This window comes from Anabrus simplex, chromosome 3 (assembly GCF_040414725.1).
Source record: "Anabrus simplex isolate iqAnaSimp1 chromosome 3, ASM4041472v1, whole genome shotgun sequence".
In the NCBI taxonomy this organism is placed as follows: domain Eukaryota; kingdom Metazoa; phylum Arthropoda; class Insecta; order Orthoptera; family Tettigoniidae; genus Anabrus; species Anabrus simplex.
Genome location: NC_090267.1, coordinates 411,963,274 through 411,990,160, shown reverse-complemented (window position 1 = coordinate 411,990,160; position 26,887 = coordinate 411,963,274). Strand labels below are relative to the sequence as shown.

The 26,887-nt window shown below is 42.5% G+C and overlaps 1 protein-coding gene across 2 annotated transcripts in view; it reads right to left on the bottom strand.

The window, feature by feature from the left end:
* bdg (bedraggled) overlaps positions 1-26,887 on the bottom strand; it is an 842,871-nt gene that overhangs the window by 421,132 nt on the left and 394,852 nt on the right. For both annotated transcript variants that reach the window (XM_067143397.2, XM_067143396.2), the window contains exon 2: positions 21,854-23,594. In XM_067143397.2, the coding sequence (XP_066999498.2) occupies positions 21,854-23,556 (1,703 nt within the window). In that variant the 5' untranslated portion in view covers positions 23,557-23,594. The remainder of the gene's footprint in view (positions 1-21,853; positions 23,595-26,887) is intronic.

Here is a 26,887-nt window from a genome sequence, read left to right as displayed (position 1 = left end):
AATGCAGTAGATGTTCACGTCTCCACACTAATATAAAACGCCGACCGCCCGCTATAGATTATTATTATTATTATTATTATTATTATTATTATTATTATTATTATTATTATTATTATTATTATTATTATTATTATTATTATTATTATTACTGCGATTTCTTGTTCCTAAAACAACGCATATATCTACTGTACTAGGCTAGTCAGCTAAACTGATCACGTCAAATAACTGCTTGCCTCTTACTCGAAGGTCCCGCGTTCGATTCTCGGTCAGGACAAGGATTCTTACCTGGTTCTGAGGGCTGGTTCGAGGTCCACTCAGCCTACGTGATCACAATTAAGGAGTTATCTGACGGTGAGATAGGGGCCCCGATGTAGAAAGCCAATAATAACGGCCGAGAGGATTCGTCGCATAGTAAGCCAAGAACCATAAGGGCTGTTGTGCCATGGCTTTTTTTTTTTTTTTGTTTGTTTCGTTTAGAAGAAGCTTATAATCGAATCTGCAGTCCGGCTCCATGGATAAATGCTGGACTTTGGTCACAGTGGTCTCGGGTTCGATTACCAGCAGGGTCGGGAATTTTAACCATAATTGGTTAATTTCGCAGGCACGGGGACTGGGTGTATGTGTCCTCTTCATCATCATTTCACCCTCATCACGACGCGCAGGTCGCCTACGGGAGTTAAATCAAAAGACCTGCACCTGGCAAGCCGAACTTATCATCGGACACTCTCGGCACTAGAAGCCATACACCATTTAATTTTCATTTATAGATTTTCCAGAATTTGTCCAGAGTGTCAATATCTGCCTATACAACGGCAGAAACATCGTTTTATTTATTGCTAACGATTCGATATTACGAATAACACTTGTAAATCACATGGTAAAACTAATTAACCGAGCTCGATAGCTGCAGGCGCTTAATTGGGTCCAGTATCCAGTATTCGGGAGATAGTGGGTTCGAACCCCACTGTCGGCAGCCCTGAAGATGGTTTTCCGTTGTTTCTCATTTTCCCACCACGCAAATGCTGGGGATGTACCTTAATTAAGGCCACGGCCCGTTCCTTCCCACTCCTAGCACTTTTCAGTCTCATCGTCGCCATAAGACCTATCTGTGTCGGTGCGAAGTAAAGTGACTTCTTTTCTTTTCTATTTGCTTTACGTCGCACCGACACAGATATGTCTTATGGCGACGATGGGATAGGAAATGCCTAGGAAGTGGAAGGAAGCGGCCGTGGCCTTAATTAAGGTACAGCCCCGGCATTTGCCTGGTGTGAAAATGGGAAACCACGGAAAACTATCTTCAGGGCTACCAAGAGTGGGGCTCGAACCCACTATCTCCCGATTACTGGACACTGGCCGCACTTAAGCGACTGCAGCTATCGAGCTTGGTGAAAGTGACTTGTTATAATAATAATAATAATAATAATAATAATAATAATAATAATAATAATAATAATAATAAAATTGTAATTTAATAGTCACATGACACTGGTCTTTTGAATGCTTGTATGTCTCCCGTTGAAAACATAATTGCGCAATTTTCACCCCCACTGGAAAATTTATTACAATGTCAACACTCTTTCCTTCCATTTCATATGCACTAACTGAATTACACCACACGAAGTTTGGTATTTACATGTCAGTTTTACAATACTTCAGTACTTTCTTTCTTAACTTGTTCACCCAGCAGGGTTGCTTTTTTTTTTTTTTTGGTAGTAATCAGCGAGGGATCCCGCCTCTACCGCCTCAAGGGCAGTGTCCTGGAGCGTGAGACATTGCGTTGGGGATACAACTGGGGGAGATGACCAGTACCTCGCCCAGGCTGCCTCACCTGCTATGCTGAACAGGGGCCTTGTGAGGGATGGGAAGATTGGAAGGGATAGACAAGGAAGAGGGAAGGAAGCGGCCGTGGCCTTAAGATAGGTACCATCCCGGCATTTGCCTGGAGGAGAAGTGGGAAACCACAGAAAACCACTTCCAGGATGGCTGAGATGGGAATCGAACCCATCGCTACTCAGTTGACCTCCCGAGGATGAGTTAACCCCGTTCCAGCCCTCGTACCACTTTTCAAATTTCGTGGCAGAGCTGGGAATCGAACCCGGGCCTCCGGGGATGGCAGCTAATCACACTGACCACTACACAACAGAGGCAGATACATTTCAGTGCTAACACCGCATATCGACTAACCATGTGTTCGAACTGTCAAAGCTTCAAAATTTTGAAAAACGGACCTGCGCAATAAAGCCTCCGTGGCTCAGACGGCAGCGCGTCGGCCTCTCACCGCTGGGTTCCGTGGTTCAAATCCTAGTCACTCCATGTGAGATTTGTGCTGGACAAAGCGGAGGCGGGACAGGTTTTTCCCTGGGTACTCCGATTTTCCCTGTCATCTTTAATTCCAGCAACATTTTCCAATATCATTTCATTTCATCCGTCAGTCATTAATCATTGCACCAGAGGAGTGCGACAGACCTCGGCAGCCGGCACAATTCCTATGCTCGCCGCAAAATGGGGGCTTCATTCATTCCATCCCTGACCCGGTCAAATGACTGGAAAACAGGCTGTAGGTTTTCATTTTCAATACAGTTTCGACAGTAGTACCAACAGTATTATAATAGTTTCTCAGTTATTTTTAACGGAGTGCATGTTGGTGGCCCTGTTTATGACGCAAGTATGAATTGCTTACTACCGAGTTTAGAAACATGTGTAAAACGCAACAGCGAAATTTCGAACTTAGTTTTTGAATATTAATTCCCTGTCTCTAATAATAATAATAATGTTATTGGGCCGATGACCTTCGATGTTAGGCCCTTTAAACAACAAGCATCATCAAGAGAATAATGTTATTTGATTTACGTCCCACTAACTTCTTTTTGCAGTTTTCGGAGACGCCGAGGTGCCGGAATTTAGACCCGCAGGAGTTCTTTTACGTGCCAGTAAATCTACCGACACGAGGCTGACGTATTTGAGCACCTTCAAATAAATTCCCTGTCTCTCTCTAACGTCCTATAACGTGAGATATGACGTTATCACCCTTTGTCACTCATTAAATATGGTAGTCATGTTCACTGCTATTCGCGTATAGTAGTAGGCTATACTGTTCAGTGTTGTATAAGTTAGGTAACTGTACAAGAACACATTGTTTTCGCACCTCAACTAGTTGTTCGTACCTTAATGAATATGTAGAGTTTTGAAAGCGCCTACAAGTGAACTGGCTATCGTCCACTTCTTTAACCGCAACCCACAATTCATACTTAATCGCCCTACAGACATGGGAACCTGGTTCTCCGTTCTCGGTTCCGCAAACCAAATTCATGAGCGTCGCTCTCTACACACTGTAGAGGGAAATGCCAACAACAACGGATCGTCCAAAATGTAATTCTCCCCTGGAATGCGGTCGAGATGAGTTGTTCGGAGTTACTCTTGTTTCTTAAGGGGCCCATTCACAGTCGAGCGGGTTGGCGAGCCCGTTCGTGACCTTGGTCGCACTGACCGGCTCGAAGGTGTATGGGGGGTTGTTGAGGGTTGGGCTCGAGGTTGGGTCCGTGTTGGCGGTTCGACTGCTAAACCAGCGAACCCGACCGGTTCGCCAACCCGTCAGTGTGTGTATGGCCACTACCTGACCGGCTCACTGTGGTTTCGTCTGTAGCTTAATTTGGCTTCTGTGTGAGTTAATTAGGCCTATCTCAACTAACAATGACTTTTGAGAAGAATAAGCAGTTCCGGGAAGAATTTATTGAAATGTACCGGGCGAGTCCTGGAGCTTTCCCATCCTTGCGTCACGCAATGCCTTTCATGTGTTAGTGCGACATTCGAACGCTAATAATAATAACAATAACAACAATAATAATAGTAAAAATAGTAATTTGAAGAAGAAGAATCCATGGTCTCCCGATACTCTCGTACAAATATTATTAGCCTATAGACCATTGTGCTCTGACATATGACTCTCGCGCCTCTGCACTTAACTTGTTAATACTGTAAGTAGGCTATGCATCATACATTACTACAGTAGTAGAATTTTCTGTATGTCATAAGTAGTAGTGAAATAACATTTCCCAAACTACTCACTTTCAAAAGAATATTACGTTTGTTTTATAAAAACTATCTTAATACATCACAATCAAAATTGTGTAGGCCCACTTACGTGCAAATATTCCGACTGCAACGTATCGAAGATTGCCCAACACGTCTCAGGAATGATTTTTCCAAGTAGCTGAGGAGATATTACACTGCTAAATTGCAGGTCTTCATAACTTTTCCCTGTTGCTAGAAATCGCAATGACCGAGCTCGATAGCTGCAGTCGCTTAAGTGCGGCCAGTATCCAGTATTCGGGAGATAGTAGGTTCGAACCCCACTGTCGGCAGCCCTGAAGATGGTTTTCCGTGGTTTCCTATTTTCACACCAGGCAAATGCTGGGGCTGTACCTTAATTAAGGCCACGGCCGCTTCCTTCCCACTCCCAGCCCTTCCCTGCCCTACCGTCGCCAAAAGACATATCTGTGTCGGTGCGACGTAAAGCAAAAAAAAAAAAAAAAACAACGCAATGTTACAATTAACCTCTCTTCAGCACAGAAGGTATCTCTCATGTGTGTCTCCTGTTTCTCTATGTTTGGCCGAATCAACTCCAACAATTTTTCGCAAAAACTGTCGCTATCCATACTCAGAAATTTCTTATAATCTGCAGGTTCTTGTACGCACAGAGTTCTTAATAGGCTAACGTGTGAAAATCCTAGTTTATCTCTCAACCATTCCTTCATTCACACACGTTTCTTCTTCTTTACTTCATCATTGCACAAATTCTGCAACAGCTACAGCCACTTTGGAATGTTTTCGTTGGACCATAACAAAAACATTTTTTTTTGCTAGTGGTTTTACGTCGCACCGACACACATAGGTCTTATGGCGACGATGGGATAGGAAAGGCCTAGGAGTTGGAATGAAGCGGCCGTGGCCTTAATTAAGGTACAGTCCCAGCATTTGCCTCGTGTGAAAATGGAAAACCAAGGGAAAACCATCTTCAGGGCTGCCGACAGTGGGATTCGAACCCACTTTCTCTATAACAAAAACTAGGCAATGCACGTACTATTTGCAATACAGACTGGCGGGGACTGGTCCGCCAACGGGTTCGCCAGTGTATGGTCACCGTCGAACCAGTCGGGTTCGGGGTGTGGATTTTATACATGGACGGGCTCGCCAACCGGTTCGACTGTGAATGGGCCCCTTAAGTGAAACCTGTCTTCTATTATCTGCTTATCACTTTCTCAGCTATGTTATCTATTAAAACACAAAACAAGTAAATATCAATATTGATTAAGTTTTTGTATTTTCATTGAGTGTTATTGCATAATTCGGTTGAATTGTGTTCATAGGCCTGCACTTAAATGTGTTTATCCTTGTTATAATAAAATTTGCTATTGGCTTTACGTCGCACTGACACAGATAGGTCTTATGGCGACGATGGGACAGGAAAGGGCTAGGACTGGGAAGGAAGCGGCCGTGGCCTTAATTAAGGTACAGCCCCAGCATTTTCCTGGTATCAAAATAGGAAACCACGGACAACCATCTTCAAGGCTGTCGACAGTGGGGTTCGAACCCGCTATCTCCCGAATACTGGATACTGGCCGGACTTAAGCGACTGCAGCTATCGAGCTCGGTAATAAAATTTGAGTCGTCAACAAACAGTAAGAAAAAAAAATGTCTCCGGAGTTTCGCTTTTTTTTTTTTGCTATTTGTTTTACGTCGCACCGACACAGATAGGTCTTATGGCGACGATGGGATAGGAAAGGCCTAGGAGTTGGAAGGAAGCGGCCGTGGCCTTAATTAAGGTACAGCCCCAGCATTTGCCTGGTGTGAAAATGGGAAACCACGGAAAACCATCTTCAGGGCTGCCGATAGTGGGATTCGAACCTACCATCTCCCGGATGCAAGCACACAGCCGCGCGCCTCTACGCGCACGGCCAACTCGCCCGGTCTCCGGAGTTTCATAGCCGACTTACATGTCGAATTCTTTCGTCCACTGCTTCCTCTTCACATTGAAAAGTTGATCTTGAAGTACTGTACGTCTCGGGATCGGCAATGAACAATAGGATGCCACAGTATCACAATCGTAGTTTATACACGCTTTCCTCAGACGTACCACATTTCATGGAATCTTTTACCTCTCAATTCTCTTCGAAAACTCTACTTCAGTGACTCAGGTCTCTTTTTGAGAAAAAATCAGCACCGGAAATGGTCTCGCGAGACATGAGCAGAATGTTTTTCAAAACTTCGTCACGCTTTTCCTGTCTCTTTACTCGTCACTTTTCACTTTCCACAAAGAAGGGTACTGTCTATAGGCTTCAATAAAATCGTTCAGAAAAGAAGGGTTCATGAACCCTTTTTTTTTTTTTTTTTTTTTTTTGCTAGTTGCTTTACGTCGCACCGACACAGATAGGTCTTATGGCGACGATGGGACAGGAAAGGGCTAGGAGTGGGAAGGAAGCGGCCGTGGTCTTAATTAAGGCACAGCCCCAGCATTTACCTGGTGTGAAAATGGGAAACCACGGAAAACCATCTTCAGGGCTGCCGACTGTTGGATTCGAACCTACTATCTCCCGAATACTGGATACTGGCCGCACTTAAGCGACTGCAGCTATAGAGCTCGGTGGTTCTCGAAGTTAGAACTATGAGACATTTTATCAGCGAGTGAGAAAAACAATATAAACACAATCAACTGTAAAGTGAGTCGTTCCAAGTTGTACTGTAGTAGCGTCTCCACTGACAAAATGACGAACCAGGTTCGCGTCCTCTACACACAGACGAACGCCCTAAGTCCAGGCGGCGAACCGAACAAATACTGTATTTTCCAACCCGATCGAAGACCAAGTTCGTCACGAACTTCGTTCGTTAAACCTCCACACATACAAGCCAAAAAAGCGGCGAACTTGGTTCGTCCGAATCTAGATCGGCCAACAAGGTTCCCATATGTGTAGGGCGCTTTAGTGCGTGCCTTGGCCGTCTAATTAGCGATTCATTCGAATAGCGCGGTCTACTTCTGGCAAACGTAGGAAAGGTAAAGTCAGTCAGCTCCGTACAGGCCACGAAGGCCCTTGGAGGGTTGGAGCGTAAAGGCCTCCACTATCCATTACCTCGTCACTTGTTATATACGGTAGAGTGGTTAATTCTAATCCCGGTCGCCTATGCCTCAGGAATTAACCTGGTACTCATTTTTGGAATAGGCTGAGTGAACCTCAGGGCCATGTGCACCTCCGGAGGTGGAATCTCGTTTCTTAAATTTTCCGACTTCCTGACGAGGAATCGAACCCACATCCTTCCGGCTGAACCAAGAACGCCTCTACCGCCTTGCCAGGCAACCCCTCACAAACGCAGAACTTTTGAAGAAATTCTATTTTCCCGAGAAGTACTAGTCGGATTTTGAAAATAATCACACCCTTGAATAAGCAATGACAATGACTCTAATACTAGCTGTAGAAGACAATATCTGCTAGTTGCTTTACGTCGCACCGACACAGATAGGTCTTATGGCGACGATGGGACAGGGAAGGGCTAGGAGTGGGAAGGAAGCGGCCGTGGCCTTAATTAAGGTACAGCCCCAGCATTTGCCTGGTGTGGAAATGGTAAACCACGGAAAACCATTTTCAGGGCTGCCGATAGTGGGATTCGAACCTACTATCTCCCGAATACTGGATACTGCAGCTATCGAGCTCGGTGACAATATCTGAGCAGATACTGTATTGACACTCTGTAAAGCTCTACAAGTGTATTATTATGAGTCCCTTAGTAACATTACTAAACGTGAAAACTATTTTTTGATATCTCAGACGGTTTACGAGTTATTTGAGGTAAACATCTTAGCTGACTCACACCGTATACTTCTGCGTCGTATGCTGCTATGTTACATCAGCATGAGTCACAGACAACAGGATAAAGCGAAAAGAATCCACCCGAGAGCTGAATGTATTCATTATAGGACAATCAAAACTATATCCATGTGATACGCGTACTGTATACACTTACCTGAGAACTTCAAAACAAGTAAGCTCAGGGCTGTCGTGAAATGACACGCGTGTAATACCAACTGTATCCAGCAGCCAAGTGTTCCTAAGACAGCTGTTTAGCCCACACAATAATATCCACAGCTCGCAATTCGACCATTACATTTGGTATTGTTCCTGGGTAATCTGACAGGAAGAACAATAACGGGTGTGTACAGGATAAGTCTTGATGGCAAAAATATAATGGCTTGAAATTGAACAACTGTGTACAAGAATTATATAGGAATAATTTATTTAAACTATTGGGTGCGGTATGACAACTCTCATATGCAAGATAGTCGATGTTCAAACCTCGATAACTGCAGGTTAGTTTAATCTTGTGCTAACCTTTTCATTGTCATATTTTCCTACCATTGCAACGGCCACTACCCAGGGGCGTAACCAATGAAATACGAGCCCGCCTACCAACATAAAATTTCGGGCCCCCTCAAATAAAATTTAAAAACCATAAGTAACTTAATAAAAATTTAAATGCATCGGGTACAAATATTGCAGTTATGTGAACAAAGGGAGTATTTGTTGTAGTAAGATTATTAAAAGCCGGGCTGAGTGGCTCAGACGGTTAAGGCGCTGGCCTTCTAAACCCAACTTGGCAGGTTCGATCCTGGCTCAGTCCGGTGGTATTTGAAGGTGCTCAAATACGACAGCCTCGTGTCGGTAGATTTACTGGCACGCAAAAGAACTCCTGCGAGACTAAATTCCGGCACCTCGGCGTCTCCGAAGACCGTAAAAGTAGTTAGTGGGACGTAAAACAAATGACATTATTATTATTATTATTATTATTATTATTATTATTATTATTATTATTAGATTATTAAAAAATAACGTTTAATGGGTTTTATTTGACTGCCTCTGTGGTTTAACGGCTGAGCAGCTGAACTGTCAACAAAGCACCAGATGTTTGTACTTAAATTTAAATTGCTTTCATGTTTCATTGTCATTATACATTGTTGTCGAATAAATGTGTGAAAAAAGTTAAATTATTGGACGTTTATGTTTTCTTATATATCAATGATATGCGTAAAGAAGTGAAATCAGAAATAAGGCTTTTTGCCGATGATGTCATTCTGTATAGAGTAATAAATAAGTTACAAGATTGTGAACAACTGCAAAATGACCTCGATAATGTTTTGAGATGGACAGTACGCAATGGCATGATGATAAACGGGGTTAAAAGTCAGGTTGTGAGTTCACAAATTAGGCAAGTCCTCTCAGTTGTAATTACTGTGTTTATGGGGTGAAAGTTCCTTACGGGAATGATTTAAGTACCTAGGTGTTAATATAAGGAAAGATCATCATTGGGGTAATCATATAAATGGGATTGTAAATAAAGGGTACAGATCTCTGCACATGGTTATGAGGGTGTTTGTGGGTTGTAGTAAGGATATAAAAGAGAGGGTATATAAGTCTCTGGTAAGACCCCAACTAGAGTATGGTTCCAGTGTATGGGACCCTCACTAGAATTGCTTGATTCGAGAACTGAAAAAAAAAAATAGAAAGAAAAGTAGTTCGATTTGTTCTGTGTGATTTCCAACAAAAGAGTAGCGTTACAAAAATGTTTCACAGTTTGGGCTGGTAAGAGTTGGGAGAAAGGAGATGAGCTGTTCGACTAAGCGGTATGTTCCGAGCAGTCAGTGGAGAGATGGCGTGGAATGACATTAGTAGACGAATAAGTTTGAATGGTGTCTTTAAAAGTAGGGAAGATCACAATATGAAGATAAAGTTGGAATTCAAGAGGAAAAACTGGGACAAATATTCGTTTATAGGACAGGGAATTAGGGATTAGAATAACTTACCAAGGGAGATGTTCAATAAATTTTCTTTCTTTGCAATAATTTAAGGAAAGGCTAGGAAACCAACAGATAGGGAATCTTCCGTCTGGGCGACTGCCCTAAATGCAGATCAGTAGTGATTGATTGATGTTCTGCAAACTTTGTTCATAATACGATCTCATGTGCATTATAAATCAAGAAAGTATCATTTTCTAACTAAAATATGATACGTTTGTATCAATTTTGTTTTTGCTATTTGTTTTACGTCGCACCGACACAGATAGACCTTATGGCGACGATGGGACAGGAAAAGCCTAGGAATGGGAAGGAAGCGGCCGTGGCCTTAATTAAGATGCAGCCCCAGCATTTGCCTGGTGTGAAAATGGGAAACCACGGAAAACCAACTTCAGGGCTGCCGACAGTGGGGTTCGAACCCACTATCTCCCGGATGCGAGCTTACAGCTGCGCGCTCCTAACCGCACGGCCAATTGTTATAATTATTTAAATAATTTGGTGCAGGTCTGTACTGAGGAGCGTGGCGCGATGTTGCGAGAGAGCGAGAGACGCCATTGTTTACAGCCGTGCTGTGTTTCACTCAACATAATAAACTGCTGCTAGATGGAACCTCTACGGTAAAAAAACTAAAAAACCACCCTGATCATTTCCGTGCAGAGTGACAAAGGGCCATATATCGTCGCTCCTATGCCAAAACCACTAATGTGACAATGCTCTTCCTATCCATTATTTCTCTTAAAACTGGTCGCGCCTCCCAGCCACATATTATATACAGTCCATTAGAACGATTTTCGTCGTGTTCATTTTCCTGTATTGATGTGTACCATACTGCAGGATGATGATGATGATGCTTGTTATTTAAAGGGGTCTAGCATCTAGGTCATCGGCCCCTAATGGCACGAAATGAGACATAATGACAAATTAAAAGTCCAAAATCCTTCACTGACCAGAATTCAAAACGTGAGGAGGATGGATGGATGGATGGATGGATGGATGGATGGATGGATGGATGGATGGATGGATGGATGTGAATTTAGAACAATCAGTAGATCCGACCCGCAATGTCTCGCATTCACAGAAACTGACGTGAAATAATAGTCTATAGCATAATTCTGAATCGATGACGCTTTTAGTTTAAGGGGGTCCAAAATCCAAGTCATCGGCCCCTCATAATGGTACATATCGCTAGGAAAGTATAACCATGGTATTTGTTATGTTGCGGTACTAATCAAAAGTAGCGTAGATTCCACACATTAGGGTACTACTCACAGGTAATGAAATTCGCACATGTAATACAGACCTATGGTGTTTCGTACATTGCGGCGCCGTTCACAGGCAACGCAAACCTATGGTGTTCATCACGTAAGTGTACTAACCACAGGGACTCGCGCTATCCCGTGGTGTTCCGCATAATCAAAGGCAAGCCAATACGATGGTGTCGCTCATATAGTGATACTAATCACAGGTACTGTAAAAATCCGGCAACGTACTATTTTGCTACTAATCACAAACCTATTTGGTACCAAACATAGTGGTACTACGCGCAAGTAAAAGCGACCCATGGTGTTCCCCGCGTGGTGGTACTAACAGCAAGTAGTTTCATGGTGCTAATACATCCCTTCGTCGTCCCTTTTAGTCGCCTCTTACGACAGGCGAGGGATACGGTGGGTGTATTCTTCGTCTGCGTCCCCCATCCGCAGGGGGGTCCATGCTGTAGGAATTTATGTTTGTGTAACATTTACCCACTCCTATATAGTCCGACTCGTTGGCTGAACGGTCAGCGTACTGGCCTTCGGTTCAGAGGGTCCCGGGTTCGATTTCCGGCCGGGTCGGGGATTTTAACCTTAATTGGTTAATTCCAATGGCACGGGGGCTGGGTTTATGTGTTGTCTTCATCATCATTTCATCCTCATCACGACGCGCAGGTCACCTACGGGTGTCAAATAGAAAGACCTGCACCTGGCGAGCCGAACCCGTCCTGGGATATCCCGGCACTAAAAGCCATACGACATTACATTATTACTCCTATATATTATGTATTTAAGGTTCATTTTCCTTTAAACATGCTCATAGGAAAATTAACACAACAAAAATTTTAAAAAATGAGAAATCCTAAAGACTTAAAGAGATTAAATGTTTTCTTAACATTTGCCATCGATAAAAATAAATTACGGTTCCCTTCTGGGAACTGGGACTGTATATCAGCATGTGGCTGGGAGGCGTGACCAGTCTTAAAGGAAATAATGGATTGGAATAGCATTGTCACATTCGTGGTTTTGACATAGGAGCGACGATATAAATCATTTTTACGTTTTTGCGAAGAAGAGTATCATTTCCACTTTTTTGCGAAGAGTCTGCGGGGCCCCTTAAAGGCCCGGGTCCGCCTGCATTGCAGGCCTCGCAGGCCCTGACGTTACACGCCTTTCACTACTCTAATTTCTCATATCCATGTATTGGTGTCCCTTACCATTCTTACTCCCACATATTTAATGAACATACTCGATGTTAGTGGAAATTTTGAAGAATGCAATGACCTTGGTACATTATACGATGCTAAGTTAACATTCCGCAGTCATATTGGAAGAACAGCGGGCCAGCATCTCAAAATTCTTCAAACTGAAACCAAGGGCTCCACATTATATTCTTTAGAAATTATAGCAATACACAAGTGTATCACAAATAAGCAGGAGACATGTAAAATGAACGAACTTTCTTCCCGGAACACTCTATGGTTAATACAGGCTCTTTCATATAAACTAAGACCGTCGAAACGGCATTCTTACTCTCCGAGACGTACGCTGCAGTATGGGAGGCGCGGGCATAGTACTTGACCTTGCAAGTAGCCAGCATGTGTTCGACCTGTCAAGTATGAGTCGCCAGTCTGAATCTCAGCTGTTAAAATAGTGAGACAGTTATCATTGCAACACCGTGTTTTCGGATGTGAAACTTCTGGTTTCTTCTCAATGGTCCCGTGAACAGTCATATCTCTCGCTATTGGTGTGCAGAAAATCCTAATGGTGTTCATAAAGTCCCTCATTATGATAGGAAGATTGCTGTTTGATATGCTGTTGGTGCGAGACGAATAATCGGGCCTATTTTTTCGAGACAGTAAATGAAGAGAGGTACCAAGATGACATTTTCTCCCATCAGTTAACGGAAGAACAAAAATCGCGTGGTTGGTTTCAACAAGATTCATCCACTGCTCCTACTGCAAAAATGGTCTATTTCCCCCTCGTTCTCCAGATCTAACAGTGTGTGATTTTTATTTGTGGGGTAAACCGAAAGAAAATGTTCGGCTGAGGCAACTGCCATAGGGCAGGGTACAAACACCTTGCGTTCCGTCTTTTTGCTATCTGTTTTACGTCGCACCGACACAGATAGGTCTTATGGCAACGATGGGATAGGAAAGGCCTAGGAATAGGAAGGAAGCGGCCGTGGCCTTAATGAAGGTACAGCCCCAGCATTTACCTGGTGTAAAAATGGGAAACCACTGAAAACCATCTTCAGGGCTGTCGACAGTTGGGTTCGAACCCGCTATCTCCCGAGTACTGGATACTGGCCGCACTTAAGCGGCTGCAGCTGTCGAGCTGGTCTTTTCGTCTTACTTTATACGAGAGACCCTATACATTGTAAAGTTCGACCTCTTTTCCACTACCGGATTCTCATTTGTCTGTAACTTGTGTTGACGTTTAACTTTCACACTACGGGTTTGTTCAGCGGTTTTCTTGATATATACGTTACTTATTTTCTGTTTGGTACTTACATGCACCTTGGTTTGTAAGACTAATCTACAGAGTCTGCCTTTGCGTAACAAAACTTGTATATATAGCTTCAAAGAGACTTTCAATAAAGTTGAAACTCGAGTACCTGAACTGGAATAATTCGTGCTAAAAACAACATCTAGTGGTTAATCTTTTAATTTCGCATATTTATTTAGATTATATGTATTAAATATAAAAGTGATACGGTGACCGAGCTGAGAGGTCGCGCGTGTTAATGCGCTACGGCTATGGAGCCAAGCTCTATATCAGGGCCACTAAGGGTGCATGCACCAGTGCACTGCGCGGCGCAAGGTGCAAAATACGATTTCGCTCGTTGACCAGAGTGCAGACCCCACGCCTGGATTTTAAACAATAGCACTGTCTCTCTCTGTTTCCCTACGTCTGTCTCGCTCATTCCGCTTGTCTGTTCCTTCCTCACTTGCTCTGCAGCGCTCCACTATCCGAGCAGAGTTGAGCCGAGCTTAAACGAGTCGCCCCGAGACAACACGCTGGTCCGAACCAAGCCGAGCCAGGCCGATGCACGGTGCACGGAACCTCTGCGCCTCGGTTTGCACGCGTGAGATTTTGGGCGTTTGAGAGGCCCTGATCTAAATTCATGAGCCAACTAAGTTCGAACCCCACCGTCGGCTGCCCTGAGAATGGTTTTCTGTAATTTTCCCATTTTGACTTCCAGGCAAATGCCGGCACAGTTCTTATTCATAGACCACAGCCGATTCCTTTCACCTCCTTACCCAATTTCATTCACAATCATTCATTTCATTTTCATTAGCTCTTCAATCAAGGTTGGCGTTAGGAGGGGCATCCGGCCGTAAAAGTATGTCATAATGTTATCTTATCTCATCTCATCTACAACCCACAGGAAATGAGACTAGGGGTAGACATACATACTAATTGTTATTAACATTTCTAGTCAGGTGATAATAACTTCAAGTGAAGGTTACTTTTATAGTTGCCTCTAATCCAGAATACATAGCAAAACTAATTGGTACGTAAGATAAGAGTAGATAAGGCAGCATTTAGGACGCAGTAAATGTAAGCGTATGTTCCACAGAGACGTAAACATCTGCCGCAGTGACCTTGGCGTTAACTAAGAAGTTTTCCACCGGGCTGGCTAGAGCTCGATTCCCGGGTTTGTCTAGTATTTATAAAACTATCGCTATAACGGAGCGTACGCTGCTTTAGGTACCAACATTACGAATAGTAGTGAGTTCAAATCCTACTACTGGTCATCCCAAAAGTGACTTTCCTCGGTTTCCCCTCAGAAACTCCTGGCTAATATTAGGGTCGTACGTAACCTCTACGCCTAGGACACTAGCTTCAGTTAATTACGAACATATAGAGCAATACAAGTCATCGACAGAATGTAAACTTAAGGGAACTACGGTAAAATCCTCGTTATCCTACGTTTTCAAGACCCAGAGTTGTTGGAAAGACTTTAAATACTGCTACTACTAATACTACTACTAATAATAATATAATGCATAATATATTATTATTATTATTATTATTATTATTATTATTATTATTATAAACTTTAAAAGTTACTGGAGTACCGGAATTCTCTGAAAAAGGGTAACTTAAATCTACCGACGCAAGCCCCTCGTAATGAAGTCTTTCTCAATGTCAGTTAACTGCACTGCGACTCGACCACATAAAGCTCATCCTCATCATAATAGACAAGTGGCCAACCAAAAGCGCTGCATAGCCAAACATACTCTGATATTATTATTATTATTATTATTATTATTATTATTATTATTATTATTATTACCACACCACCGAGCGAATTGGCCGTGCGGTTAGGGTCGCGTAGCTGTGAGGTTCCATTCGGGAGATTGTGGGTTCGAATCCCACCGTCTGCAGCCCTGAAGATGTTTTACCGTGGTTTCCTCATTTTCACACCAGACAAATGTTGGGGCTGTACCTTAATTAAGGCCATAACCGTACCTTCCCAATTGTAGCGGTTTACAATCCTTGCGTCGCTGAAAACTTTCAATGTGTTAGTGCGATGTTAAACCACTAGCAACAAAAATATTATTATTATTATTATTATTATTGTTATTATGATTATTATTATTATTTGGGGAATATTTTACAATATAGAATCCAACACCTCATACTGCACACTCCATAATAACACAGATAAACAGGTCGTTTGTACACCAACAAACACTTGAAGCTGGTACGTATTATTTACAGATAAAAAAATATTTTCAGATGTTACCATGAAATATTTTTTAAATATTTAAAGCAAAGCCTTGCATCCGAAAGACAGTGGGTTCGAACCCCACTGTAGGCAACCCTGAAGATGGTTTTCCGTGGTTTCCCATTTTCACACCAGAAAAATACTGGGGCTATATCTTAATTAAGGCTACGGCCGCTTCCTTCCACTCTTGGGCCTATCCTATCTTATCCTATCCTATCCTATCCTATCCTATCGTCACCATAAGACCTATCTGCGTCGGTGCGACGTAAAGCAAGTTAACCGATCTCCATGCAGGCTCTGAAGGTGCCTGGAAGAGTTAAAGGCTTTTAGTGTTAGTTACCTCGGCATGAACTGTCTACTCAACGCCCGGCGACCTTTGCCCCTAGGAATTAACCTCGCCCTAGTTTATCGCGTAAGCTGAGGGAAACCCAAAGCCTTACACTATCAACGATTTCGGAGAAAGCTGGCGAGATATGATGGAGCAGTGGTACGTCGAATATAACTAACACATGCATTATGGGCTAGTTGAAAGTTATCTGCGTCACAGTATTCAAAGATAGACATTGTATGACTTTGTACTAGTAGTTTCCTTACTTTTAATGGCAATAATTCTCTAGGTTCTTTTTTTCATAACATGTAAGGAATAAAACATTCGCTGACATATATTTACGATATGCTCATGTCAACTGAGAAGTTTGTCCATAAGTTGTCCTAGATTTTTGACTTTGTCTTTAAACTGCAGAGAAGTTCCATTGAGTGATAAGTCATGAAGAATCGTAGGATATTCCTGCAGTGAACTTTCTAAGTAATTCGGGATTATTTTTACCTTAGGAGAAAATAGCATCCTAGGTCGCCGGTTGAGAGAGAGTGAAAGAAACGAACTAGGGGTTCAAATACTATAATATAATAATTATAATTTGGTGTGGCTATTTCTAGCCGAGTGCAGCCCTTGTAAGGCAGACCCTTCGATGAGGGTGGGCGGCATCTGCCATGTGTAGGCAACTGCGTGTTATTGTGGTGGAGGATAGTGTTATGTGTGGTGTGTCAGTTGCAGGGATGTTGGGGACAGCACAAACACCCAGCCCTCGGGCCACTGGAATTAACCAATGAAGGTTAAAATCCCCGAGCCGGCCGGGAATCGAACCCGGGACCCTCTGAACCGAAGGCCAGTACGCTGACCATTCAGGCAACGAGTCGGACGTTCAAATACTAATTAGTATCGAGAAGCAGTGCTTTCAAGGAACATTACAGATAATCACTCTAGCAGCGATTACCCTTTACCTATGAAGAGACTGAACAGAATTATGAATTTGCTTCAGGCAAGGAGTTGAAGTGTACTTTTAATCATACTACTGGTTGTACGTCCCACTAACTACTTCTTTACCGTTTTCGAAGACGCCGAGGTGCCGGAATTTTGTCCCGCAGAAGTTCTTTTACGTGCCACTCAGCCCGACAAGTGTAGTCTAAATATTATTGATAAAATAAAAGCTAAAGAATACTGAAACATGCAATTACGTGTGGAAATTAGCCTGTTACAGTTCAGTGCAGCTAGAAAACAGGTTTGATCCAAACTTATTGTTAGTGATATTTAAACATTTGGACAGTTCGGAATTTTAACCTGTCAACTGACTATTTTTAACAGATAACTTTACTGTAATAATAACAACTCTCATTGCACCTGATGTTAAAGACGAATAATATTTCAACTTCCAGGAATCTACAAGACAATCTAGATATAATCACTTTTTGAACATTGTGTAAATTACGATTATGGTATGTGAACATGAACTGCCTGGTTCCTTGATTAAATGTTCAGCGCAGTGACCTTAGGTGGAGAGGACTCTGGTTTCGATTCCAGGCTCTGGTTAATTTCTTTAGCTCAGGGACTGGGTATTTGTGTTCGTTTTAACACGCATCTTCATTTACATGAATCACATCACACTATCAACCACCACAGAAACACGCAATAGTGAACACATTCCTCCACATAGGGTTGGCATCAGGAAAAGTATACAGTCTCGACTTAGTTAATTTATAACTTTTAGGTTCTACAGTCTGCCTCCACCAATTTGGAATAAGTATAGGAAGGAAATTGAAATGGCGTATGGCTTTTAGTGCTGGGAGTGCCCGAGGACATGTTCGGCTCGCCAGATGCAGGTCCTTTGATTAGACTCCCGTAGGCGACCTCTCCCGTAGGCAACCTGCGCGTCGTGATGAGAATGAAATGACGATGAAGACGACACATACATCCAGACCCCATGCCAGCGAAATTAACCAGTTATGGTTAAAATTCCCGACCCTGTTGGGAATCGAACCCGGGGCCCTTGTGACCAAAGGCCAGCACGCTAACCATTTAGCCATGGAGCCGGTTCTACAGTCTGCCTCCATCAATTTGGAATAAGTATATAAACTATCTGAAAAAGAAAAGGTATTGTAAAAATATTTAGAAATGTATACACATTTATATTTATTTCTGTTTAAATCCTTACGTGAAATTTGAAACTTATCAAGATGTTCCAAATTTCAAGTTTTTAAGTAGCCTATTTAAACAGAAATAAACATATGTTTATACCTGAACAGTGTTTTGAGTAATTCAGGTGAACTCACAATAGATCCCAGGGAATCACTGGAGAGGTGGAGGGAATATTTTGAGTATCTTCTCAATGTAAAAGGAAATCATCCTGGTGGTGTTGCACACAGCCAAGCTCATGGGGAGGAGAAAAATTATGTTGGTGAAATTAAGCTTGAGGAAGTGGAAAGGATGGTAAAAAAACTCCATTGTCATAAGGCAGCAGGAATAGATGAAATTAGACCTGAAATGGTGAAGTATAGTGGGAAGGCAGGGATGAAATGGCTTCATAGCGTAGTAAAATTAGTGTGGAATGTTGGTAAGGTATCTTCAGATTGGACAAAAGCAGTAATTGCACCTATCTATAAGCAAGGGAACAGGAAGGATTGCAGCAACTATCGAGGTATCTCATTGATTAGCATACCAGGCAAAGTATTCACTAGCATCTTGGAAGGGAGGGTGCGATCAGTTGTTGAGAGGAAGTTGGATGAAAACCAGTGTGGTTTCAGACCACAGAGAGGCTGTCAGGATCAGATTTTCAGTATGCGCCAGGTAATTGAAAAATGCTACGAGAAGAATAGGCAGTTGTGTTTATGTTTCGTAGATCTAGAGAAAGCATATGACAGGGTACCGAGGGAAAAGATGTTCGCCATACTGGGGGACTATGGAATTAAAGGTAGATTATTAAAATCAATCAAAGGCATTTATGTTGACAATTGGGCACCAGTGAGAATTGATGGTAGAATGAGTTCTTGGTTCAGGGTACTTACAGGGGTTAGACAAGGCTGTAATCTTTCACCTTTGCTGTTCGTAATTTACATGGATCATCTGCTGAAAGGTATAAAATGGCAGGGAGGGATTCAGTTAGGTGGAAATGTAGTAAGCAGTTTGGCCTATGCTGACGACTTGGTCTTAATGGCAGACTGTGCCGAAAGCCTGCAGTCTAATATCTTGGAACTTGAAAATAGGTGCAATGAGTATGGTATGAAAATTAGCCTCTCGAAGACTAAACTGATGTCAGTGGGTAAGAAATTCAACAGAATTGAATGTCAGATTGGTGATACAAAGCTAGAACAGGTCGATAATTTCAAGTAGGTTGTGTGTTCTCCCAGGATGGTAATATAGTAAGTGAGATTGAATCAAGATGTAGTAAAGCTAATGCAGTGAGCTCGCAGTTGCGATCAACTGTAAGAAGGAAGTCAGCTTCCGGATGAAACTATCTATACATCGGTCTGTTTTCAGACCAACTTTGTTTTACGGGGGCGAAAGCTGGGTGGACTCAGGATATCTTATTCATAAGTTAGAAGTAACAGACATGAAAGTAGCAAGAATGATTGCTGGTACAAACAGGTGGGAACAATGGCAGGAGGCTACTCGAAATGAGGAGATAAAGGCTAATTTAGGAATGAACTCGATGGATGAAGCTGTACGCATAAACCGGCTTCGGTGGTGGGGTCATGTGAGGCGAATGGACGAGGATAGGTTACCTAGGAGAATAATGGACTCTGCTACGGAGGGTAAGATAAGTAGAGGGAGACCAAAACGACGATGGTTAGACTCAGTTTCTAACGATTTAAGGATAAGAGGTATAGAACTAAACGAGGCCACAACGCTAGTTGCAAATCGAGGATTGTGGCGACGTTTAGTAAATTCTCAGAGGCTCGCAGACTGAACGCTGAAAGGCATAACAGTCTATAATGATAATGTATGTATGTATGTTATACATTTCTAAATATTCTGAGTGTGATTTGATAGAATCGGATGATGTTCTTTCAAGCACGAAACATGTAATTCTGTTGTAAATAAGTCGCATCTTTTTCAGGTATTATTCCGTTACCATAGGTCTTCTTTTTATTTATTTATTTATTTATTTATTTATTTATTTATTTATTTATTTATTTATTTATCGAGGTCTTTAGCAATAGTGATGTTGGGGATCGTGGCCCTCTCTTATACTTAACCACATAATTACAATATAATAAGGATATACCTTTTTTTTTTTTGCAAGTGGCTTTACGTTGCACCGACATAGATAGGTCTTATGACGACGGGACAGAAAAGGGATAGCAGTGGGAAGGAAGCGTCCATGGCCTTAATTAAGGTACAGCCCCAGCATTTTCTTGGTGTGAAAATGTGAAACTACGGAAAACCATCTTCAGGTTTGCCGACAGTGGGATTCGAGCCCACTGTATCACGAATACTGAATACTGGCCGCACTTAAGCGACTGCAGATATCGAGCTCGGTAAAGATACACTATCATTGAATTAGATACGTTAACAAGATAAGTTAGAATAAATACATAATAAGTAAAGTTAGCAATGCGCATAGAACAAAGAAAATATAAATTAGTCATGAGAAACAATACTTCATAAAGGATACATACTAGGCCTATAGATAATACGTCATAAAACAAGTAGGGTCTTGGCGTTAAACAGTGACTACTTAAATTATATGTACACGTATTGAAAGATAAATATTGCACACATAAACACTATTACTTGTATTAATAACAGCAATAATAATGTGATAATATTCGTTCTATGAAATAACTGCGGCGAATTTTAATTTCGAAATTACGAAGTCGCTTACATACCATAACGTCCCAACCACGCAGTCTATCACAATCAATCAATCAATCAATCAATCAATCAATCAATCAATCAATCAATCAATCAATCAATCAATCAATCAAATCCAATCAATCAATCACCACTGATCTGCATTTAGGGCAGTCGCCCAGGTGGCAGATTCGCTTTTTTTTTTTTTTACCTAGTCTTTACTTAAATAATTGCAAAGAATTTGGAAATGTATTGAACATCTTCCTTGGTACATTATTCCAGTCCCTAACTCCTCTTTCTTTAAACGAACATTTTTCCCAATTTTCCCTCTCGAATTCCAAATTTATCTTCATATTGTGATCTTTCCTACTTTTAAAAACACCACTCAAACGTATTCGTCTACTAATGTCATTCCACGCCATCTTTCCGCTAACAGCTCGGAACATACCACTTAGTCGAGCAGCTCGTCTCCTTTCGCCCAAGTCTTCCCCGCTCAAACTTTGCAACATTTTCGTAACACTGCTCTTTTCCTGGAAATCGCTCAGAACAAATCTAGCTACTTTTCTTTGGATTTTTCCAGCTCTCCAGTTAAGTTCTCAGTCACGTAGTATATAAATTTATTTATTCAAAATTCGTTTTGGAAAACTGAAGAACCTAACAGATATAAACATACAGTACCAACACCAAATCATTTGTATAATACCAGGAAAAATAAGAAGAAGATTATGATTATTTGCACAAAAATGATTATAAAATATAATCGGTATGGTCTGTAAGAAAATCATAGCAGAATTGAAAGTTGCATATTTCTACCAAGGCTGGGCTTCAGAATCTTTCAAGAAATATTGCCCAGCCAGGTCTAATTAAGGTTAAGGGACACTTGTCCTTAGCGTACTCACCTTGACTCCACTGACATTCTGTTATCAACCGGAGGCGAGCTACTCTCGTCAGCCGATATTCTACGGTGATTTCTTCTAGTTGAACCTAGTCGATTCATTGTAGAAGGAACTTCTGGCGCTGACTCCGGTCTCAGCTGCGTCTGACGAGATGAGTTCGAATAATCTCTTCGTGGCACCGTAGGTTCACATTCGGTATCCTCGTCACTTGAACTACTTGATTCGTACACTGGCTGCTCGTAACACTCACTTTCACTCGATACTGTAAGAGTAGATCGGCCTGAAGAAGGCCTTTCAAACACTGTATATCTTTCCCCTGTATTATACTTTTGATGATAACGAGAACCGAGCCCCTCATTTTCCCTTCCCCTATTTGGAACACAGACAGTAGATCTCACTGCATGGTTTCTAGAAAATTCTGGGCTCTCTGAAATAGCACTATTTTCTTGAAGATTTTGTGAAAACTGCGACCCCTTGTGTCTTGATGGCACGCCAATTGTTGATCTCGAGGGATGAGAGCGGGTGAAAGGTTCATTTACTGTCGGTGTTGTATTTTCAATACAAATGCCAGTAATTTCGGTAGCAGATACTGGTCTATCTGGAACGTGATAACTGTTCACTCCCTTTATCGCACCAACAGTTGCTCTAGAAGGATGGCCTCTCATAAAATCATTTTCATTACCAGTAAGTTCGTTAGGTACTGCAATTGAATGTGGCCGCTTTGAAGGCAGTTCTCCGCCCGGATATATTAGATTAGATAGATCATCTTCAGAATCTTGAAAATACCACGGGAGATGATCGAAGTCCGACTGTGTTATATCCAGGTATCGAGGGTCGAATGGTAGATCGGGTTCAGTATCTTCAAAAGCCAGATTAATCTGACACCCTGACAGAATGTCATCCTTGTCCGAGGCAGTTCCTCGCTCTGGTGTTTGGCCCAAATTATCCGCCAGTGCATTAACAAGATCCAAGAGTCGTCGGCTGACGCTCGGGTCTCCGCTATCTTCCGAGTTCATATGACAGGGTTCACTAGTACTCTGATAACTCATAGCTGGGCTCCGGTCTGGCTGATCTTGTGGAGGGGGCAATGAATGTCTGTGTATCTGAGTTGAAACTGCTCTCTTCTTCCCACGAGAACTCCGTTGTCTATCAAACAGAAGGGCTAGATCGTAATCTTCAGTATCAGCATCAAGATACGGTTTATTAACAGAGTTATCCTCGAATACTGATGAATAAATATCGGAAACTGGACGAGAATTCGTTGTAATATCGTTTAAATTAGATTCTTCCAAATCTTTAATATCTCGATGTTCAGAATTTAAATCCTGTGATTGACGCGCTGATTGAGGTAAATATTGATCGACAGGGTTCGCGTCTGTGCTGTGACAGAGAGATATATTATCACTTTTCGATGAATTGAAGAACTTGTTCCAGGTAGGATCGTCAACTTCAGCCGGAGGTGTTTCATATACAGATGCGCGGCAAGCGAATTCTACCTTGCGATTGCTCGGACGTCGCTGGAACAAGGTATCGAGGCTGAAGTCGTCGCCTTCAACATGGACGTCAGGAGTAGGGCAAGCGCTGACGTACTCATCCGAGTCGCTGTCGTGCTGATCGATGTCTCTGTTCTGCTGAGAGCCACTGCTGTCTAGCAGTGGTCGACTAGAAGGTCGAGGTATGTCTAACGTCTCACGTCTCGAGTACATCCCTCGACGTCGTCGTGTCCGAGGGTCTCCACCCCCACCTGTCAACAAAAATTAAATATGTCATTAGCAATAAGATTAGTCAGGAAACACAATACAATACAGCACAATAATAATAATAATAATAATAATAATAATAATAATAATAATAATAATAATAATAATAATAATAATAATAATACCGAGCTCGATAGCTGCAGTCGCTTAAGTGCGGCCAGTATCCAGTATTCGGGAGATAGTAGGTTCGAATCCCACTGTCGGCAGCCCTGAAAATGGTTTGCCGTGGTTTCCCAATTTCACACCAGGCAAATGCTGGGGTTGTACCTTAATTAAGGCCACGGCCGCTTCCTTCCCACTCCTAGCTCTTCCCTGCCTATCGTCGCCCTAAGACCTATCTGTGTCGGTGCGACGTAAAGCAACTAGCAAAAAAGAATAATAATAATAATAATAATAATAATAATAATAATAATAATAATAATAATAATGTTATTTGCTTTACGTTCCACTAACTACTTTTGTGGTTTTCGGAGATGCCGAGGTGTCGGAATTTAGTCCCGCAGGAATTCTTAAACGTGTCAGTAAATCTACCAATACGAGGCTGACGTATTTTTAGCACCTTAAAATACCACCAGACTGAGCCACGATCGAACCTGCCAAGCTGGAATCAGAAGGCCAGCGCCTCAACCGCCTGAACCACTCAGTCCGGCGAATACAATACAATACGTTTGATTTATTCTGGCAATATTCAGGCCGGGTAGCCTTTTCTTACATCTAAGCAACCTAATGGATAAATTACTTGAAGTTGCTTACAAATATACAGATAGATTCAAAAGACGGCGCAGAAATTTAAGTAGCCCATAGTGGGGTCGAAGTAAAACTTTCGAATAGGAACGCATAGTCAAGGACAAAACCCTCCGTCAGAGAGACTCTAGGAATATAAAAAAATGGACAATTTATCGTTTTCAAACTACTACATTGCATTTAAACATGTGTAATATAGAATACCAAGCACCTCTCACTATGGTAATTCAGAGAAGATGCTGTTATAAAAGTGTTTGTTAAATTTCTCCATCTCATTTATAAGTCATCTCTATTTTAATTCAATTGTCATGTATCAACTTAGTCTCACTATCTATAGCCCTAACATACTACTTGTAAAATAGGGTATGTAATGGGAAATTCAATAATAATAATAATAATAATAATAATAATAATAATAATAATAATAATAATAATAACCTACATTCCTAGGCAGTCCGACTACTTGGTTGAATGGTCTTATGGTGACGACGGCATAGGAAAGGTAGCATTGGAAAGGTAGCTGCAATGGCCTTAATTAAGATACAGCCCCAGCATTTGAAAATGGGAGATCACGGAAAGCCATCTTCAGGGCCTGTCGATGGTGGGATTCGAACTCACCATCTCCTTAATGCAAGCTCACAGCTGCGCGATCCTAACCACGCGGCCAATTAGCTCGCTCTATTTTTCGTTGTTGTTAGAATTTGCTTTACGTCACACCGACACACATAGGTCTTAATGGCGATGATAGAATAGGCAAGAGTTAGGAGCGGGAAGGAAGCGACCGTGGCCTTAATTAAAGTACAACCCCAGCATTCGCCTGGTATGAAAATGGGAAACCACAGAAAACCATCTTCAGGTCTGCCGACAGTGGGATTCGAACCCATTATCCCGAATGCAAGCTGACAGGTACGTGCCCCAACCACGCTCTGTGGTGTATTTTTCATTTACAGGGTCTGTATGTTGACTTAACCTTGTATTCAACAAACATAATTGGTCTTGTCTACACTTGTGGGGGTGGTAGTGATTACTGTTTTAGGAGGAAGTGCAACAGGGCAACCATCCTCTATTAACACTAAGCAAAAGGAAGATGCGGGATCCTTTCCAGAATGAAGTTTAAAAAAACGAAGAAAGTTCTTAATTGAAGGACTCCCTATGTCTCGTAAACCTTATACCGTCGGGATCGGAAGAGAACAAGAATTGAACAAAGGAGATCGTACAAGAAAGATGAAAGTGAAGATTAAGAGGAAGCCAGACTCAGCTAGGAGACCGGGCGAGTTGGCCGTGCGCGTAGAGGCGCGCGGCTGTGAGCTTGCATCCGGGAGATAGTAGGTTCGAATCCCACTATCGGCAGCCCTGAAGATGGTTTTCCGTGGTTTCCCATTTTCCCACCAGGCAAATGCTGGGGCTGTACCTTAATTAAGGCCACGGCCGCTTCCTTCCAACTCCTAGGCCTTTCCTATCCCATCGTCGCCATAAGACCTATCTGTGTCGGTGCGACGTAAAGCCCCTAGCAAAAAAAAAAAAAAAAAAAATCAGCTAGGAGAACCGTAGTCGCCAACCACGCTCCCAAGTTCAGTGCCTCTGGTCCAATCTATACTGTACTTGTGAGCAAGTCACTACTGACGTAAACGCCGTTAAGGACAGATTTACATGTCTTACGTAACAGGCAGAGAAACACGAAATCAGCGACACGTTAATACCCAAGTCTCGTCAGATGATCCCTCATTGGCCTTGAGGGCTGTGACTCTTTAATACTGATAAATGTTACCATGGTACGTGCCTACTCACCTACTGGCGAACCTCAAGGTGAGCCACACTGTGTTTCCAGCCCCACCCATTCTATTACTTCCTGGTCCTCGCTGTAACCCCCAGCAGCGGCCGTAACACAGGGTACAGAGTGGCCAGTTCCTAGGAGTAATGGTACCGGTATACGGAGTAGCTTAGCGCGCACACCTACTACTACTGTCCGCCTCACGAATTCGATTCAGTCTCTCTTCATTTGCGATCCGTCCGGTCCTTGGTTGAATGATCAGCGCAGTTGCCTTCGGTTCAGAGGGCCCCAGGTTCTATTCCGGCCACGTCTGAAATTTTAACCTTAACCCTGAGCAAGCGTCGTGAGGTCCCTGCTTTGTACTGTTCTTTCGCGCAATGACTTCGGCAGTCTCAGTACCTTCAAGCCAGGGGCATATGCAGAGGTGGGGATTGGGGGATGAATCACCTCCCCCCCCCCCCCATTCCTCCGAAAATTTGAAGTTTAGAACATGTGATTGAGGCAACCATATAAATGAAGTTTTTAGGTAGCTCATTGGTTTACTTATAATTTGAATTACGTATTTGCCAATAGTGTATTGCCAAGCTCGATAGCTGCAGTCACTTAAATGCGACCGGGAGAGTTGGCCGTGCGGTCAGGGGCACGCGGCTGTGAGCTGGCATCCGGGAGATAGTGGGTTCGAATCCCAATGTCGGCAGCCCTGAAGATGGTTTTCCGTGGTGTCCGATTTTCACACCAGGAAAATGCTGGGGCTGTACCTTA